This window comes from Carassius carassius, chromosome 20 (assembly GCF_963082965.1).
Source record: "Carassius carassius chromosome 20, fCarCar2.1, whole genome shotgun sequence".
Classification (NCBI taxonomy): domain Eukaryota; kingdom Metazoa; phylum Chordata; class Actinopteri; order Cypriniformes; family Cyprinidae; genus Carassius; species Carassius carassius.
In genome coordinates, this window is record NC_081774.1 from 25,404,172 (window position 1) to 25,424,815 (window position 20,644).

Here is a 20,644-nt window from a genome sequence, read left to right on the forward strand (position 1 = left end):
CAATGCCCAGCATGACCCAATTTTCCCTAAGCTCTTTAAAACTGCAGTGTATAATTTCTGCACCACCAGCATGACAAACTGGAAATTAGTTAAAAAATAATTATTGTTTCAAACAAGCTTCCCGAAAAACCCTGTCATCTGCATTGGTCAAAGAAATAAATAGTCCTGTCCTAAATTCTCACCACTGGTTGAGCCAATATTGCTACGTCAGACTGGTCAGTGTCTTGCTTCAGGAAGTAAGGAAATATTTGATAAAAGGCTCAGGTTTTAATACAGATAATCTGATAAATATAATCTATATTATTATATGTCATTATATGTGTACTACTGTGAACGTGAACAATAATAATTTCTGTTTACTTGGCTCAAAAATTGAGTTTGGACAGCTAAAGAGAGAAACTAGTATCCAGACAACAATATCTACTGTGTTGTCTACAGTGGTTTCCAACGTGAACTCCAGCAATCTCCAGCATTATCTCCAGCGATCTCCTTAAGTAATCCCCTGTGTATGTATTTGTATGTTCTGCTCCCCTGTGTAGTGTGCTGCTCTGAATCTCTTAGCTGTCATTATTCTTCAACTGTGCAATAAATACCTGCGATTGGGTTCCTAATATTTTGTCTACCGTGTTTGGTGTTCTGTAACAGAAGGCCAGACCACAACCCACCATGAACCCTGCAGGCACCCCACTCTTGTTCCTTTTTAATGAAGAGCTCTCCAGTGGGCAGAAACTATATGGAATCAAGTTGGCCCTGCCACTCCTTCCAGTTCCTTAAGAATTTCATTTCCCATTACTGTGAGGTTTTTGGAGATTCTGTTGGTGATACTTAAGTCAGTGAACAACTCTATCAGTTACGTCAAGGGAAACCTCAATCATAGATGCTTTGAAATTCTGGACCTTCGCAGCTGCCAATGACTGGAATGAGCCAACATCCCAACAAGAACTGGAACTAGCGTTGAGGCTGCAACACGCTGCTCACAACAACTACAGTGGGCTTGTATAATCCATTCAGCTGTCCATCTGCGTGGCTCACTGGATGAAGAATTGCCTCAATGATACATCTCATCTGCTCCTCGTATCTTCATTCCCAGCCAGCTTCATTTGTCTCCAGAGCCAGGCCACAAACAAGTGACAAGTGATGTGACATATAGCCAAGTATGGTGACCCATACTCAGAATTTGTGCTCTGCATTTAAACCATCCAAAGTGCGCACACACAGCATTAAATACATACCATGAACACACACCCAGAGCAGTGGGCAGCCATTTATGCTGCGGTAAACCGGGGAGCAGTTGGGGGTTCAGTGCCTTGCTCAAGACTCGTGGTATTGAAGGTGGAGAGAGTGCTGTACATTCACTCCCCCCACCTACAATCGCTGCCGGCCCGAGACTCGAACTTGCAACCTTTTGGATAATAAGTCCCACTCTCTAACAATTAGGCCATGAGTTTCCCCAAACTGCCATCGATCTGCACTTGCTCTCTCCCCTCGGCAAAGCCTCAATCCTGGTGTACTCTTGATCTCTGTCCATATTACGGAGTACAGTCATGTAGTATCTACACACCCCATCAAGACCCACAAACTTTAGTGAGTTTCGTCACTTATCATAATCTCCATGCCAAGCCTTTAGCCACCATTGTAACTCTACTGTCTCTAATGCCTCTCTATCTGTGTCTAGATTTAGGGTCAGCCTGCAACTTGATATCTGTTGCTCCCACCTCCAGAATAATCCATGTGAAACGTCATGCAAGTTCTTCTCAATAATAGGTAAACCTCTGCATCATAGCATCTGTCACTGTGTGGGCCCAATTAGGCTGCAGCTGGGCTGCTTGCAAGTGGAAGACATTCTGGAAAAGACAACAGTGGTCATCATCTTGGAGTGCCCATGGCTCATTAAGCATTCACCCATGGTATCCTGTTCTTCTGGACATGTCCTGAAGTGGGGCCCCTTAGTGTTTGTTTTATTGCTTTCCATCAGTTCCTCCATGCAAGTCACCTGTATTTGAAGTCAATTCCATCTCCATCAAGAGCCCAATCAAACAAATGTCTGTCGAAGCTCCTTCCTGTACTTCTCACTTCAAGGAAACCTTCTGTCCAAAGTTAGCCTAGCATTTACCACCTCACCGACAATGGAGCCGCGCTGTTAATCTGCTGCCTGGTGAACCAGTGCTTAGACAAAAGATTTATCCAATGTCATTCCCAAACAGAAGTCCATGGAAGAGTACTTGGAAGCACTATCACAGGGCTACATTCATCTATCAACATTCCCTGCTGTTACTAGTTTCTTATTTGTGATGAAAAAGGACAAAAAAGTATCTGCATCGATCACCAGTCTCTTTACAAACTTACTGTGAAATACAGGTACCCTCATCCTGGCCACTTTGGAAAATGTTGTGTGAAGCTGTCATCTTCATTAAGCTTGACCTTTGCAGCACACACAACTTCATTCGGATAATAAATTTGAATGGAAAACAACTTTTGTGGCCCCTACATTACTGCGTCATCCCATATGGCCTGGTCAGTGTCCCCTCTGTATTCCAAGAGTTCACGAGTGAGGTGATCCGGGAGTACCTCCGTCACTTTGTACAGGTTTACAGCAATGACATCCATTGTATATTATCATAACGAGACTGAGCATTGTCTCACTTTTGTGCTGGCCAAGCTGAGTGAGTACCATCTTGACCTCAAAGCTGAGAATTGTATATCCCATTAGCTCTCATCAATTCTTTGGATATCACCTTAACCCTAAAGGGATCAAAATAGATGAGGGGAAGACAGAAGCAGTAAACATCTGGCTCAATTCTACAACCTCAACTTGTACAATTTATAACACTGATTCATTAAATACTACAGTATCCTGTCTGTGGCTATAGCCTGGTGGGTTATCTAGAGTTTTAATCTTGGCTCGAGGAATATACTTGATACTGCCCCCCTCTCTCCCCCACATTGCTTCCTGTCAACTCTGATCTGTCCTATTATAATAAAAGTGGGGAAAAAACTACACAGTATCCTAACTGCTCCACTTACCTCCTTCCTTGGATCCAAGTCCAAGTCTCTGTCCTGGACCCCAGAGCTTGACCAGCCTCTCTCAGCTTGGTCAACACAAGTGCAGCATGGTGACAATGTTTTTAGGAGTACACATAATAAATATGTTGATGCATTCTGAGAGCTCTCTGACCCTACCATAGACAGCAAGGATCCATACACGATCAAGGCTCAGAAACGTACTGTAGCAAAGAGATAATTTAAAATATTGATTTAAAATAATCCATGTAAAATCAGTGGTTCAACCGTAACTTTATGAAGCTAAGAGAATACTTTCTATGTGCAAAGAAAACAAAATAATGAGTTTATTCAACAATTCGTCTCCTCCACCCTATAGTGCCATTTTGGAAAGTATATACGTAAACAACCTATGTATGCAGATACATTGTTTAAGTTCAGATCAAAGCGTTAAACATAAACAGCATATCCATGTTCGGTGCTGCTAACACAGAACAGCATATATTGTTTACCTATACGTGATACTCTCAAAAATAGTGTTATAGGGTGACACGGAGGAGACAAATTGTTGAATAAAGTTGTTATTTTTGTTTTCTTTGTGTACAAAAAGTATTCTCGTAGCTCTGTAAAGTTACAGTTGAACCACTGATGTCACATGGGTTATTTTAACAATCTCCTTGCTACGTTTCTGAGCTGATCGTTATTGTCTATGGGAGGGTCAGAGAGCTCTCGGAATATACGGGAATCTACGGAATAATTTTTGGGTGAACTATCCTTTTAACGCTTCAGTGTACCCCACGGTGCCCCAGTATACAAAGCAAGGTTCATAATCATTACAAGGTTCCTATGTATTCAGAAAGTCACTGTTGGTGTAATGGTCAGATGTCCCAATATCCGCTCAAGAAGAAACATTTTTTTCTTATTATAAATTACATGTTATTATAATAGAGTTTTTGATACTTAATCACCCCACCCCTCCCCTCCCCATCCCCCTCCAAAGATTTTATATACTATATCTTTCACAAGTTTGGGGTAAGAATTTTTATATTTTTTTATTTTTTATATAAATCTCAATTTACAATAAATACTTTTCAGCAGAAAAGAAAAACTGTTTTCAACATTGCTAATATTAGTGCTAATAAATGTTTCTTTAGTACAAGACATGGAATATTAGAAGGATTTCTGAAGGATCATGTGACCCTGAAAACCTATGCAATGACTGAAGATGGCACAAGAATAAATGACATTTTAAAATATATTTAATTCTAATTTTGGGAAGCAGCACTACTGACTAAAAAGTTGTTAATTTGTGTTTTTTGTTTCCACTTATTGAAGTATTTTAATCACAAAAACAGTTGGATTGCACTTCAACCTCTATCTTTCCACATTAAAGTTATCTCCCAACAGTATTCACGTTTATATTATAAAACTAAAGTTTTTCCTTTTCCTTGCACACCTTGCAAAAACAATCAGCTCTGTCTTTATCAACTCAATTCTGCAGATACTCTTAAAAGAAAGATTATCTCCAGCTTTTGACTCTGCATGCTGTATTTCATTAAGACAAAGAGTAGTTTTAAAGTGTATCACTTTCCGTCTTCTCTCAGACTGAAAATGAGGAGGACATTTTGGAGCATTAAGCCGTTAAAAGCATTTTCCTTACATCGCAGCTCAGTGTAAAATTTCAATTTTGGAGATTTAATGTATGTTTAATGTCAGGTCCGGTGTCACTCAGAACCACATTCAGTCAAGGTGGTTGTTGCTTGGCTGAACCACAACAGAAACAGCTATTTCTCAAGGTCTCCTGGTACTGTGGCTTTTTGACCTGCTATGCAAACATTCGCATAATATTGTCAAGTGGGTTGGGATAGACTGATCCAGACCTCCGAGCATTGCCAAAGCAAACTGGCACCGGATCAGTTCATGATACCTGGAGCACAAACTAAGCCAAATGGGTTGGTCAGAGACTTTTGCCTGTTATACCGTATCGTATAGACATTATGAAATTTTTAATGCTTCTTATTTTTTATTCCAGTTGGCAGAAGAGCTGCGCTGTGTAGTCGCCAGCCCAGAGACAATAGAGTTGTTATACCTGCTCTATAAACCTCATGTACAGGTGAGAAGAGAATATACATTTAGGTCAAATTCAGTGACAATTACAAAAAAGGCAAAGGCTTGACTGACATAAATGTTAGACTGAAAACAGAAGAAAATAAAAGAATACCTGCTTTTATGGTGGGCTGGTGTCAATAGACAAAGTACATAAATAGTATTTGGTAGAAATTTCATGATATATCATTAATAAAATATTGACAAACTGGATATGAAAAAAAACATCTTTAGGCCTGTAAAGATCCAGACCCACACATTAAGTTTATAGAGTTCAGGAGTTTCACCAATGAGAGCTTTGACAGATTTATTTGTGATTGGTCTAATGATATGTTGCTTCTTGGATCATTTGTTTGGCTCTCACATTTTATAAAGCAAAACTAGGTTGCCTCAGTAAGGTGATATTCAATGTGGAAAGATTCTTTATCAAGCCAAGTGTAAAGACCAGTCAGCAGTGTTGACTGTTGATTTACCTTTTGATTTTCTGAAAATATTTTAACCTTTTATATATATGCTACTGTTCAAAAGATTGTGGTCTGTAAAAGTTATTTATGTTTTTGAAAGTCACTTATAAAGACTGCATTTTTTATTATTATTATTAGGCTGCATGGACAATCCTGCCCTACATTTTGTCTCATTCAAAAAGATTCTTCACTCGGATATACATATTCATTATACATTTTATTGTGGGGAAAAAAAACTGTGATTTGTAACATCGCGTCACACATTATCCCTTACAAACGGTGCTAACTTAATTCCTAATTCCACTATGTTTTCATTATCCTTTTCAGGCTCTTCTCTCAGTGCATGACATGGTGTCTCAGAAAGAGTATGACCCTCGGTTGCCTCCTCTACCCCCACTGCCCGATTACATCGAGAAAGAGGAAGATTCAATCAAGATTGTTTGCTTGGTTAAAAACCAGGAGCCACTGGTGGGTCCCTCTGAATAAAATGAGTAAAAACATAGGAAAATAGTCCATGTTTGTTAAAACAGGTTTGTAGTCGTAGGAACTCAGCAGTTAAGTCATTATGGACCGTCATCATATCTACAATCCATTAGAGATATCTGCTTCACCTTTTTGGGGTTTTGTAAAGTGCACTGGTCTGCCTTACAACATCAAACTGTCAGACACAATTACAAACTCATTTCTGAAGACTATTGCTTGGAAAGATCATTCATAGATTAACTTTTTCCATCAATTAAACTGTGAGTTAAACTTCATGTTTATGTAAAAGTCAGGGCACTGAAATTGATTAGAAATCAATTGAAATCAAATAATCAAACTGAACTGTTTTTGATTATAATCAGCATAACACTAATAAGGCACGCATATTTAGGGGTAAGATTTGGATTATGATACTAAAGAGTATCAAAGTGCAACCTGGATCAGTTTACCTCCAGAATCATATTTTCCATCTCTGAGCAAAACCATCTGCACTTACATTTGTGGTACTTAGATGGGATGCTTTGAATACAAATAGGAAACACTGTAAAGCCCTCTCCAAATAAAATGCATGACTTCAGATCGAACCCTCTCAAACAAGGTCTATCTTTTTATTGTGGTTTATCCTTCTCGTTTTGACGCGCAATGTGGCTGTCTTCCCATTCATAATGCATAACTTGTAAAATGCAGATTTTCCCTATTATTAGTATTTTCGTCTATAACATCTGGTGAATAATGCTGAAGCAGGCAGCAATTTGAATGGAGCTTTATGAATTCCAGAGAATGAATGGAAAAAGCATAATAATGACTGTGACGAAAAGTCCCTCCATGTCATCATGCTCCCTAAAGGTTTTTTTTTTGTTTGTTTTGTTTTCATTGTTGTAAATCATGATTGTGATTAGAACTGAATACACTACTAGAGAACAGTCAGATAAACAACATTTTCTAGCAGTCTGGTGAGAACAAGAAGATGCAGAGTGTCACTAAATATACTATACTGTTTTATTTTAGTTTTGTTAGAATTTTTTTTGAAGTTAGCAAGGACACATACGGCTGATTAAAAGTGACAGTAAAACATTTATATTGCTACCTAAAAAAGAAATTATAAATAAATAAACAATAATAAAACAATAAAAAAAACAAAATGTCTCATGGTTTGCACACAAATATTAAGCAGTACAACTGTTTTCAGCATAAAAAACAATAAGAAATGAAATCAGCATTTTTTATAAATATCTGGATCATGTGACACTAAGGACTGGGGTAATGACTGCCAAAACTTCAGCTTTGCATCACAGCAATAAATAAAGCTGCATGCAGTGTTGAAAGGCCTCTCGCACCCAGCTCACCACCATCATATGGCTTAAAAAAAAAAAAAAAAACAGTAAATGGTGAACAATCTAAATTTAAAGTGGTAAATATAAGAGGGATATTTCAGTCATTTATATGTGCCAAATTTCCTGCTGCCCCCTGGTGACACTATGACTATAACTGAATACTGGCATGTAGATATCTTCAAGCCAGGACTTTGATCAAACATATGAAGTTTGGTGCAGATTGCACATTGCAAGTTTAAGTTAGTATAAAACAAGTTGTTTCCTGTTGCCAGCAGACGATGCCATGTGTTCAACCCAGGACTCTTATGAAACGTGTGAAGTTTGGAGCAGATACGACATAGTATGGCTTACAACAACATGACCGTCTTTATGACATCTGAAACCAGTGCTTTGCCATCATCCCAATATCATGCTGTGATACTGTACAAACAAAAGTGTCTGCATTTCCCGTCATCAGACTTGGTCTGTGCTCGATGTATTTGTGGTTTACAGGGAGTTGTGTAGTGGAAGTCAGACCTGGCAGATGGGGATTACCTTACAAATGATGATCAGTGATGTTGCCATGAGGCTACATTAACCTTAAATCTGACTGTTCTCTCTTTGAGCAGGCTATTATAAAGAGGCACAAACCAGAACCCATTTGTTTTCCCACACCATGAGTAGAGAGTTATAAACACTGGGCCATGGCTTTTCCTTTTTTGTTTAAGAATCATGAGAAGGTACTAAAAAGTTCTCCACAACCTGAAAAGATCTTATTGTCTTACTCATAGGGGGCCTTAGCCCTGCGATTAAGGACTACAGGCCATTTTGGCTTCTCCTGTGGTCGAGGAACTATGCAGGGTCCCCTAACTCTTGTCCATTATAGCATCATTTACCTCATTGTCTGCTTCTGCACAGGCTTGTTAAAGCCTGGCCTCCTGAAAACAGTTATCTAAAAGGCCTTTCAAGGACTAAAATATCACCATAGTTTGGACTAGAGTTAAATTTAGGACCTCTGCAAGTTGTTAATATGTTTTGGAGGGTTTAACCTAAACAATATTATTGTAGCTGTGGTATTGTGGCCACGGTCATTGTACTGATTGTCTTGGGAGATGATGTGTATGAAATGAACATTTTAGTACATGATTAAAACAGAAATAATCTTTTCTGTTCAAGTGATGTGAGATGGTGCTAATAGTTATGGAAATGTAGCAAAACACAGACATGTGTCTAATTCATCAAGGTCAAATGTGATTTGTGTTTAGATCCAATGGAACTGGAAGATTACTTTCATTGGCTGCTGAATTTTCCTTCACACACTAAAAGAAAACGGATCAAATGTTTGACATATCATGTCAACAATCTGTGTGATTTAAAACAAAAGCTTTTTTGTCCTAATTTGCAACATTTAAGCTCAGCTCTCACTACATAACATGCTTAAGATTCCTGTCATGATATTCACACCTGTATCACCCTTTCTAAAGATATTTCTGTACCGATTTTTACTTGGACTTAACCTGACACTCACATATTGATTTACAAGTCAAAATGGGAATGTTTGCTTGCAATCGGTCCCTCCAGATAAGTGCACTTTTGCACATTGCTTTTTGGAACTTTAATATTCAAATTTCTGAATGTTTCTATGTTCCAGGGAGCCACCATCAAGAGAGATGAGTCTACTGGAGCTATAGTGGTGGCTCGGGTCATGAGAGGAGGAGCTGCTGATAGAAGTGGTGAGAAACATTTTTAATGTATTAATATTAAAACCTAACTAGAACCAAAATTAGTATATAGACATAGGAGAACACTTAAAGGTGACACGAAAAATTCACCATCTTATTGATCTTATTGTGAATTATTCATCCATACTGTACATATGTTTCATTTTTACTCATAGCTCATAGTTTTTAATCAAAATGTCATAACTGTCATGACTTTCCAGTCATTAAGTCCACTTAGCTTACATTCAGATCTGCAGCCATCTGATATTTTTCCCCCTTTTTTCTTGGATGTACATTACAATACGAAACAAAAGATTGGTCGCTAATCAAAAGTCTTGCTTTAAAAATACATGGCACAGTGCTATACCAATGCTTATAGTTCCTAGTTAAGCTCAATGTTTAACATAATTAATTCTGCTAAAGCCTTCTTCTCATTGGTTCATTGGTTAATACTACAGGTCTAATTCATGAAGGGGACAAGCTCAAGGAAGTCAATGGAGTTCCAATGGAGGACAAGAACCCAAAGGAGATCCTTCCCATATTAGTATGCATCACAGATTACTAGCATGAGTTGCATTTTGAAGCTGGTTTCCAGCATGATATTGTGTTGGTGTCCCCACAAGACGTTTTAACTAGCTTAACCAGCAAACCTTTCTTGGTTAACATGACTATACTGTCTAGACCAGAAGCCAATAATATCCAAAATAGAAACTGATGTCTAAGCTGTATGTGTAAATGTTTTTAAGAATTTTGTATGTTTTGTGAGGGTTTTCTGGAGGATGACAAATCTGCATTCTGTCTTTATTCATAAGTGTTATTGAATCTGAACGTTGTAAGCTTGTTTTGGGCCTGTATGTTATTATCACATCCTCCAGGCCAAGTCAGAAGGAGCAGTGACCTTCAAAGTCATCCCTGGCACCAAAGAAGAGCCAAAGACCATAGATAACAAGGTCTCATTATTAAAATAATAATGTGTAAAGAGCTGTATTCTAAATTGATTTACACTCCAGATAATTAAAACCAAACTTGTTGACATCAAAATGTATTTGTGGGTTTTTGCAGATCTTTGTAAGGGCACTTTTCAACTATAATCCCCTAGCAGATCCTGCTATTCCATGCAAAGACGCCGGGTTGGAATTCTGGAGAGGAGATGTGTTACAGATTGTAAGCCAAGAAGATGACACCTGGTGGCAGGCCAGACGGCACGGTGACGCCAACCTCAGGGCTGGATTGATTCCCTCAAGACAGCTTCAGGAAAGGTAAGAAAACTTTCGTAATCGTACTATTGCAAAGTTTTAACTCCAAGTCTAGACTGAGAAACTAAATCCTTCTTTTGTCAAAGTCATACACAGACTTTGTCAGTCAGACCCAGATCCTGTCATCATTTTCCCAATGTTGAATTAGACACAGTCAAGGGTAACACAATCTGACACTCCCTTAGTCAAACTTTCGCTCATGAAAAAGGAAAACAATCAATGTCATCAAAATGTGTCTTTTGTCTGGACAGTTTTTGCCTATAAATGACATCAGATGATGAGAATATATCAGCCTGTATAGATTTTGTTTTTTGTGTGTCTTTGAGTTAATGACATGAAAGTGACATTGCTGAAAGGTTTACTAAATAACTTGATGTAGTCTCAACATAAGATGAAACATTCACCACAGATCATTCACTGACCGTCTGAGGCCAGTTCCCGCAAACTGTTAAGTATGTTCTTAAACTGGCATGCTGGCTTTATGGAACTTTCGGGAATACATTTATTTTTTTATTTTTTTTCTTCTTCTTTTGTCCAGACAGTTTGGTAGTCGATCAAACAAGTACATCTGAGGGTGAAATAATATGCCAGGTATAGCTATATTCTGAGAAAAAAAGTTTTGTTTGTGAATTGGTCTTTTTGTTTCTTATTAAAGACAGATTCTATTTACATTATATTATATTGTTTTGTGATATAATATACACTACTGTTAAAAAGTTTGGAATATCAGTAAAGATGTTGCTATATTGTTACCAAAAAATGTATTAAAGGCAGTTCTTTTGAACTTTCTAATCATTAAATAATGTTTAAAAATATCTTAGTTTCCACAAATATTAGGCAGAACAACTGTTTATAACTGTGATAATAAGCAATGAGTATAAATTTAGCATATTAGAATGATTTCTGAAGGATCATGTGACACTGAAGACTAGAGTAATGTATGCGAGAAAATTCAGCTTTGCCATCGCACAAATAAATCACATTTTACAATATGGTTATTACTGCAATTACAATTCTTACTTTTGAACTATAGTGAATTTCAGCCAGAATAGGCATCAGTGTCAACCAGACCTACTAATGTTTTTGTCGAATGTTTTGACTATGAGAGACTGAACGTCTTTTGACTTTGTCTTTTGAAGAGACAGCTTTACAATATTTATGAGGAATTTCCCTGAGCGTAACTGAGATGTTGATATCTTCAGCATGATTCCTATGTTTCCCTACAGGAGAGTGACTTTACAAAGGCCTGCAGTTCTGTTCCACCCACTGAGAGAGTCGATGATATTTGGTGGTAAGCTCAGAAATCCATGCAGTATTGAAACATCATGCAGATAAGACAGCATTTGAAATATTCAAATGGTAAATATATTCACTCTCTCTGGCCCTGTCTCAAATGGTGCACTTTAAGTGCACTAGCAAACCTTTAATTGCTGCCATTCATACATACTTGAGCCGGGCAACAGTGTGTTCATTTTGTCATTTTAGTTGCTTTAGAGGCATGCAGCCCTCATTGTGCACTTTTTCTGAGCCTTATGTCTTGCTCAGATGTCTCTCTCAACTTAATTTGGGCAAAGTCTGTCTCGTATGAAAACTGGAAGTCCAATTTATTTTTATTAGTTCATTTAAATGAGTCAGTTAATAATAATAATAATAATAATATATATATATATATATATATATATATATATATATATATATATATATATATATATATATATATATATATATATATATATATATACAGTACAGACCAAAAGTTTGGAAACATTACTATTTTTAATGTTTTTGAAATAAGTTTCTTCTGCTCATCATAATGGTTTTTCTATTTGAATATACTTTTAAAAAATAATTTATTCCTGTGATGCAAAGCTGAATTTTCAGCATCATTACTCCAGCCTTCAGTGTCACATGTAACATCCAGTCTATCACATGATCATTTAGAAATCATTCTAATATTCTGATTTATTATGAGTGTTGGAAACAGTTCTGCTGTCTAATATATTTGATGAATAAAAGGTTAAAAAGAACTGCATTTGTTCAAAATAAAAAATAAAAAATTCTAATAATATATATTCTAATAATATATTTTCTTTACTATCACTTTTTATCAATTTAACACATCCTTGCTGAATAAAAGTATTGATTTTATTTAAAAAGAAGAAAGAAAGAAAATAATTACTGACCCCAAATTACTGACCAGTAGTGTATATTATTATTACAAAATATTTATATTTTAAAAACATAGCTTCTTTTTTTTTTTTTTTTTACTTTTTATTCATCAAAGTATCCTAAAAAAGTATCACATATTCTGAAAAATATTAAGCAGCAGAACTGATTCCAACTTTGATAATGAATCATCATATTAGAATGATTTCTAAAGGATCATGTGATAATGATCCTAAAAATTCAGCTTTGCATCACAGAAATAACTGATAATTTAAAGTATAATAAATTAAAAAACAATTATTTTAAATTGTAATAATATATCACAATATTACAATTTTTTCTGTATTTTTGATCAAATAAATGCAGGCTTGATGAGCAGAAGAAACTTCTTTCAAAAACATTAAAAATAGTAATGTTTCCAAACTTTTGGTCTGTACTATATATATATATATCTGCACAGACATCTATGCAGCATTCAGTTTACAAAAACAACTAGCCTATAAGACATAGAATTATAAATAAATCAGAGAGAGATAAATCAACGCTATCTCACGACCAATTCATATGCATTTTACGAGGAGTCTAATTCTTATGAATTCGGTTTAGGGGCGGGGTTAGGTGTAGGTCATTCATACAAATTCATACGAATTGTGCAACTCATGAAATACATACGATTTTGCACAAATCATATGAATTTGTGCGAATTAGGTCATACAGATAAATACGAATTAGCCACCTCGTACAATATTTACGAATTGCTGTGAGATCAGGCTGGGTAAATTTAAACAAATACAGCAAAGCATGTGTTGATAATTTAAAGCTCCTGTTGTATTGAATAAACAAAGAATAGACTCCCACGCTGTGTTAAAGAGTGATGTGGAAATAATTGTGGAAATGGAGTGATGTCACGCTTAACATCACTACAAAAACTGTCAGTGACAGTCAGCGATGAGAGTGTATCTAAAGGTGCCAGGCATCTTCCTGGAGCTGCTCTCTGGAGACGTGAGCTGAATAAATGACCTGATAAAGACTGAGGAAGTGCTGTAAATCTCAGTGGCTCTACCGGACATATTAAAAAATGTTTTACTACGTGTGAACACATTCATACTAAGCCATTGGAAAGGTTGCATTTGCACTGTTCAGAACAACCTGAGTCAATCCTTCATTTTGGCAAAAGACTTCAGCATAGACTAAGCAAAGACAGCAATGTGTGACCTCAGGTTGAAAGCAGTTCTCCAGAAACATATTTAAAATAACTGTTAATTAATTACCACAAAAACATAAAGGAGTTCTTTCAGTTTCATTGTAATATTATATATTTTTTAAAATATTATACAATAATGTTCAATAAAGTTTTTATGTATCTGATATCAATTTCTTACTCAGATTAATACAAGCAAACACAAGTTTTTGATATTATTTGAGATAGATTTGATATTACAGTTTGGCTTTTAAACCTTCGAAAAGTGGTAAAATATAACTTAATTCACACCATATTTCTGATATTATCGATCAATCTTATCAGATTAACTTCGATCGTTCACTTTTATTTTATTTCCGTGAGTGCAGTACACCTGCAAAGCGTTAGCACTCGTTAGCTTGTCATTAGTGTTTTCATTCGAACCTATCGCTGTATTCTTTTCTCCTCTCGCTCCAGTTTTTCACAAGTTCATCAAACAACCGCAGTATAGAAGTTTCATCAAGCACGGTGAGTAATGGCTTCTCCTATCATTGTTTCTTGCACCTCTTGCCACATGTTTAGTTTATCTATCTCTGTCGCTGATGAGGGATTCACATGTGATAAATGCAGGGAAATAGTTAGGCTTACAGAGAAGATTTCAGAATTAGAGACACGCATCCAAACTTTAATTGAGGACAGTAAGAATGTTAGGGCTCTAGATACGGCTTTGGATGCGTCTAGCTCTGGGATTCCTGTACATTGTTCGGTTCCGGAAACAGAGCCCTTGCAGCAGGGCAACTGGGTGACGGTGAGGCAGCGTAGTCGTGGGTCAAAACACCGCTCTTCTGTTCCGATCAAAACATTAAACAGGTTCTCCCTACTCAGTGATGCACCCACTGAGAAACCTGATGAAAGTGATCTAGTTATTGGTGATTCTATTGTACGGAACGTGAATATAGAGACACCAGCCACCATAGTCAAATGTTTACCGGGAGCCAGAGCGCCTGACATCTTGGCAAATTTAAAAGTGCTGGCTAATGCTAAACGTAAATACAGTAAGATTGTTATTCATGCCGGCGCTAATGATGTTCGACTTCGCCAGTCGGAGATCACTAAAAATAACATTAAAGAGGTGTGTGAACTTGCAAGCACGATGTCAGACACTGTAATATGCTCTGGTCCCCTCCCTGCTTACCGTGGTGATGAGATGCATAGCAGATTGTCATCACTCAATGGCTGGATGTCTAAGTGGTGCCCACAGAATAACATAGGTTTCATAGACAGTTGGACGAGCTTTTGGGGCAGACCTGACCTGTTTAAAAGAGATGGTCTTCATCCCTCCTGGGGTGGCGCCACTCTTCTCTCTAGAAATATGGCAAATAGTCTTAGTGTTTATACTTGACTAACTGGGGCCCAGGTCAGGAAGCAGACAGACTGGCTAAACCAACCGTCTGCTAGCTGCCTCCCGTCACAGAGGTCAGTTAATTCTCAGCACATAGAGACTTTTTCACCTAGATATCACACTATAGAGACTGTGTCTGCTCCCTGAACTAGAAAATACAAAAAACGTCCAAACCAAGTTAAGATTAACAATTTAATTGAGGTTCAACAAATAAAAAACAGAAGCAATATGGATAAACAACTGATGAAGCTTGGCTTATTGAATATCAGATCCCTTTCTACGAAAACACTTTTTGTAAACAATATGATCACTGATCATAATATAGATGTACTCTGTTTGACAGAAACCTGGCTAAAACCTGATGATTACATTATTTTAAATGAGTCCACCCCCCAAGATTACTGTTATAAACATGAGCCGCGTCTAAAAGGCAAAGGTGGAGGTGTTGCTTCAATTTATAACAACGTTTTCAGGATCTCTCAGAGAGCAGGCTTCAAGTATAACTCATTTGAAGTAATGGTGCTTCATATAACATTATCCAGAGAAACAAATGTTAATGATAAATCCTCTGTTATGTTTGTACTGGCTACTGTATACAGGCCACCAGGGCACCATACAGACTTTATTAAAGAGTTTGGTGATTTTACATCCGAGTTAGTTCTGGCTGCAGATAAAGTCTTAATAGTTGGTGATTTTAATATCCATGTTGATAATGAAAAAGATGCATTAGGATCAGCATTTATAGACATTCTGAACTCTATTGGTGTTAGACAACATGTTTCAGGACCTACTCATTGTCGAAATCATACTCTAGATTTAATACTGTCACGTGGAATTGATGTTGATGGTGTTGAAATTATTCAGCCAAGTGATGATATCTCAGATCATTATTTAGTTCTGTGCAAACTTCATATAGCCAAAATTGTAAATCCTACTTCTTGTTACAAGTATGGAAGAACCATCACTTCTAACACAAAAGACTGCTTTTTAAGTTATCTTCCTGATGTATCCAAGTTCCTTAGAATATCCAAAACTTCAGAACTTGTAATCAGATAATGTAACAGAAACTATGGACTCTCTCTTTTCTAGCACTTTAAATACAGTTGCTCCTTTACGCTTAAGGAAGGTTAAGGAAAACAGTTTGACACCATGGTATAATGAGCATACTCGCACCCTAAAGAGAGCAGCCCGAAAAATGGAGCGCAGCTGGAGGAAAACAAAACTAGAGGTATTGCGTATTGCTTGGCGGGAAAGTAAGATATCCTACAGAAAAGCATTAAAAACTGCTAGATCCAATTACTTTTCTTCTCTTTTAGAAGAAAACAAACATAACCCCAGGTATTTATTCAATACAGTGGCTAAATTAACGAAAAATAAAGCCTCAACAAGTGTTGACATTTCCCAACATCACAGCAGTAATGACTTTATGAACTACTTTACTTCTAAAATACTATTTGAGATAAAATTGCAACCATTCAGCCGTCAGCTACAGTATCACATCAGACAGTGCACTATAGACCCCCTGAGGAACAGTTCCACTCATTCTCTACTATAGGCGAGGAAGAATTGTATAAACTTGTTAAATCATCTAAACCAACAACATGTATATTAGACCCTATACCATCTATGCTCCTAAAAGAGGTGCTTCCAGAAGTCATAGATCCTCTTCTGACTATTATTAATTCCTCATTGTCATTAGGGATATGTCCCCAAAACCTTCAAACTGGCTGTTATTAAGCCTCTCATCAAAAAACCACAGCTTGACCCCAAAGAACTAGTTAATTATAGACCAATCTCGAATCTCCCTTTTCTGTCCAAGATACTAGAAAAGGTGGTATCCTCACAATTATATTCCTTCTTAGATAAAAATGGTATAGGTGAGGATTTCCAGTCAGGATTTAGACCGTATCATAGTTCTGAGACTGCTCTCCTTAGAGTTACAAATGATCTGCTCTTATCATCTGATCGTGGGTGTATCTCTCTATTAGTTTTATTGGATCTTAGTGCTGCGTTTGACACAATTGACCACAACATTCTTTTGCATAGACTTGAACACTTTGTTGGCATAAATGGAAGTGCATTAGCATGGTTTAAATCGTACTTATATGACCGCCATCAGTTCGTAGCAGTGAATGAAGATGTATCCTATCGATCACAAGTGCAGTATGGAGTACCTCAAGGCTCAGTACTAGGGCCGATACTCTTCACGCTTTATATGTTACCCTTGGGAGATATCATCAGGAAACATGGTGTTAGCTTTCACTGTTATGCTGATGATACTCAACTCTATATTTCTTCGCAGCCCGGTGAAACACACCAATTTGAAAAACTAATGGATTGCATAGTCAATATAAAAAACTGGATGACGAGTAATTTCTTACTGCTAAATTCTGAAAAAATAGAGGTGTTAATTATAGGACCTAAAAACTCCGCTTGTAATAACCTAGAACACTGTCTAAGACTTGATGGTTGCTCTGTCAATTCTTCATCATCAGTTAGGAACCTAGGTGTGCTATTTGATCGCAATCTTTCCTTAGAAAGCCACGTTTCTAGCATTTGTAAAACTGCATTTTTCCATCTCAAAAATATATCTAAATTACGGCCTATGCTCTCAATGTCAAATGCAGAAATGTTAATCCATGCTTTTATGACCTCAAGGTTAGATTATTGTAATGCTTTATTGGGTGGTTGTTCTGCACGCTTAGTAAACAAACTACAGCTAGTCCAAAATGCAGCAGCAAGAGTTCTTACTAGAACCAGGAAGTATGACCATATTAGCCCGGTCCTGTCAACACTGCACTGGCTCCCTATCAAGCATCGTATAGATTTTAAAATATTGCTTATTACCTATAAAGCCCTGAATGGTTTAGCACCTCAGTATTTGAATGAGCTCCTTTTACATTATAATCCTCTACGTCCGCTACGTTCTCAAAACTCAGGCAATTTGATAATACCTAGAATATCAAAATCAACTGCGGGCGGCAGATCCTTTTCCTATTTGGCGCCTAATCTCTGGAATAACCTACCTAACATTGTTCGGGAGGCGGACACACTCTTGCAGTTTATATCTAGATTAAAGACCCATCTCTTTAACCTGGCATACACATAACATACTAATATGCTTTTATTATCCAAATCCGTTAAAGGATTTTTAGGCTGCGTTAATTAGGTAAAGCGGAACCGGAAACACTTCCCATAACACCCTATGTACTTGCTACATCATTAGAAGAATGGCATCTACGCTAATATTTGTCTGTTTCTCTCTTGTTCCGAGGTCACCGTGGCCACCAGATCCAGTCTGTGTCCAGATCAGAGGGTCACTGCAGTCACCCGGATCCAGTACGTATCCAGACCAGATGGTGGATCAGCACCTAGAAAGGACCTCTACATCCCTTAAAGAGAGCGGAGACCAGGACAACTAGAGCCCCAGATACAGATCCCCTGTAAAGACCTTGTCTCAAAGGAGCACCAGGACAAGACCACAGGAAACAGATGATTCTTCTGCACAATCTGACTTTGCTGCAGCCTGGAATTGAACTACTGGTTTCGTCTGGTCAGAGGAGAACTGGCCCCCCAACTGAGCCTGGTTTCTCCCAAGGTTTTTTTTCTCCATTCTGTCACCGATGGAGTTTCGGTTCCTTGCCGCTGTCGCCTCTGGCTTGCTTAGTTGGGGACACTTCATCTACAGCGATATCGTTGACTTGATTGCAAATAAATGCACAGACACTATTTAATTGAACAGAGATGACATAACTGAATTCAATGATGAACTGCCTTTAACTATCATTTTTTTCATTATTGACACTGTTTTCCTAATGAATGTTGTTCAGTTGCTTTGACGCAATGTATTTTGTTTAAAGCGCTATATAAATAAAGGTGACTTTGACTTTGACTTTAAATATGACACTACATAATAATTAATGCAAACTACATGTGAGCTAGTTCATCTGAACTGATGAATAACAAAAACAATATGCATGCAAAGTAACATATAGTTGCCATTGTCCTAAGTCTTTTTTTTGCTGCAGTATAAATTGTTGACGGAATTAAATTGGGGTGGAAAATATAGAAGCCAATAGATGGATCTGGAATACTTTGATTTTGTCTTGAAAAGCCATTGTAGGTCTGTTCAAAGCAACAGCCTTCCCTATAAAACCTCCATCTGTGGGTTGGATGTGAGGAGAGTGACAGCTGCTCTGTGATTTGGAGTCCTTACACGGCGATGATCGACGAGGTCACTTTACGGCCTCCCCTATAACACACTCAAACACAGAGCTCGGGTTGAAGCAGAAGGTTACCAAAATGCCACATGTTAAACTCAAGACAGCACCAGCATTTGTACTGGCTCTGTAAAAGCACGAAACACATAATTCCCCCAATGAACCGCAGGTGAGGACATGGTTAAGACAAGTTGGGCTTGGTCACAGAAAATTGCAATTACTATTCCAAAAATCCACCCTGGCCACAGTATGATGGACAATTGGACTGAACGTCCATGTCTTGACCCTTGGCTGCCATTGCATTGTGGCTTCTAAAGACAAGACCACACACATATTGTAAGCTTTGGATTTATGCTGCTCACCTCATCCCGTTTGAGCTGTAAAAGCATGTTTGTTCTCTTCCAAAATGATTACATTTTCCTTTCTTTTCTCGATTTACGGTACAAAACCCAGTCATCTCAATGTTTACATCCTAAAGACACCAATTGAAAGATTAGAGATGAGCAAATGTTTATCTAAAAACTGTAACCTAAGCAAAAGGCAGGTTTATCTAAAATAGATTATAAAATCCATCAGTCAAACAGTCAGTCTACTTAACCTCATTGGACTCATACAGTATGCCCCTGCTTCTGAAAGTTGCATCTAGTCAGCCAATCAGCTGAGAGCTTGTCAGATAGAGAATGTACTTGTGACGAGTGGGGCGGGGCCGAGGGACATGGGAGTGAGGCCGGTGGAGTGATTGGAGATGAGCTACACCTGTTCGACCCGCCGGTCTCGAGGCCCACGGAGGAGATGGAAGGATATAAAACTGGAGCGACGACAGTGAAGGACGAGAGAGGACCAGGCCTGGGCTTTTAGTTGTGTTTTGGTTTCATTTTATTTGTGCGCACCAGTCGTCTTTGAGGGGCTGGTGCGCTGTTTTGTGTTTATTTTAAATTATTAAAATGTTGTTTGATTGTCCGCCGGTTCCCGCCTCCTTCTTCCCGAAGATTACGAAGCTTTTATCATTACAGTGGTGCCGAAACCCGGGAGAAGGAGGGACGCGCTGCTGAAGATCCCTCGCCGCTGTGGTGAATCCGCGGTGCCAACGAGCAGGCGAGGAGTGTTCCGCCATGGACGCTCGAGGCGGTGGGCTGGAGCGAGTTGCCGGGGACGGGGGCGAGCTCGCTACCGGCCGCCCACGATAGGGAGGGGCGGCTGCCGTCCGTGAGGGAGTGGAGGAGTCTGAGCCGTTCGCCAGGTGGCCGGAGCCTGCTGCCATCCGCCGGAACGAGGAGGAGCAGGGAACGGGGGACTCCTGCCGGCTGCCCAAAACCGGAGGAGCCGTCGCCAT

General features: G+C 38.1%; 1 protein-coding gene across 1 annotated transcript in view; it reads left to right on the forward strand.

The window, feature by feature from the left end:
• mpp7b (MAGUK p55 scaffold protein 7b) overlaps positions 1 to 20,644 on the forward strand; it is a 79,263-nt gene that overhangs the window by 16,488 nt on the left and 42,131 nt on the right. The window contains 8 exon segments of the mRNA XM_059501005.1: positions 5,033 to 5,113; positions 5,898 to 6,038; positions 9,018 to 9,099; positions 9,546 to 9,631; positions 9,963 to 10,037; positions 10,150 to 10,346; positions 11,570 to 11,617; positions 12,982 to 12,987. Of these exon segments, the coding sequence (XP_059356988.1) occupies positions 5,033 to 5,113; positions 5,898 to 6,038; positions 9,018 to 9,099; positions 9,546 to 9,631; positions 9,963 to 10,037; positions 10,150 to 10,346; positions 11,570 to 11,617; positions 12,982 to 12,987 (716 nt within the window).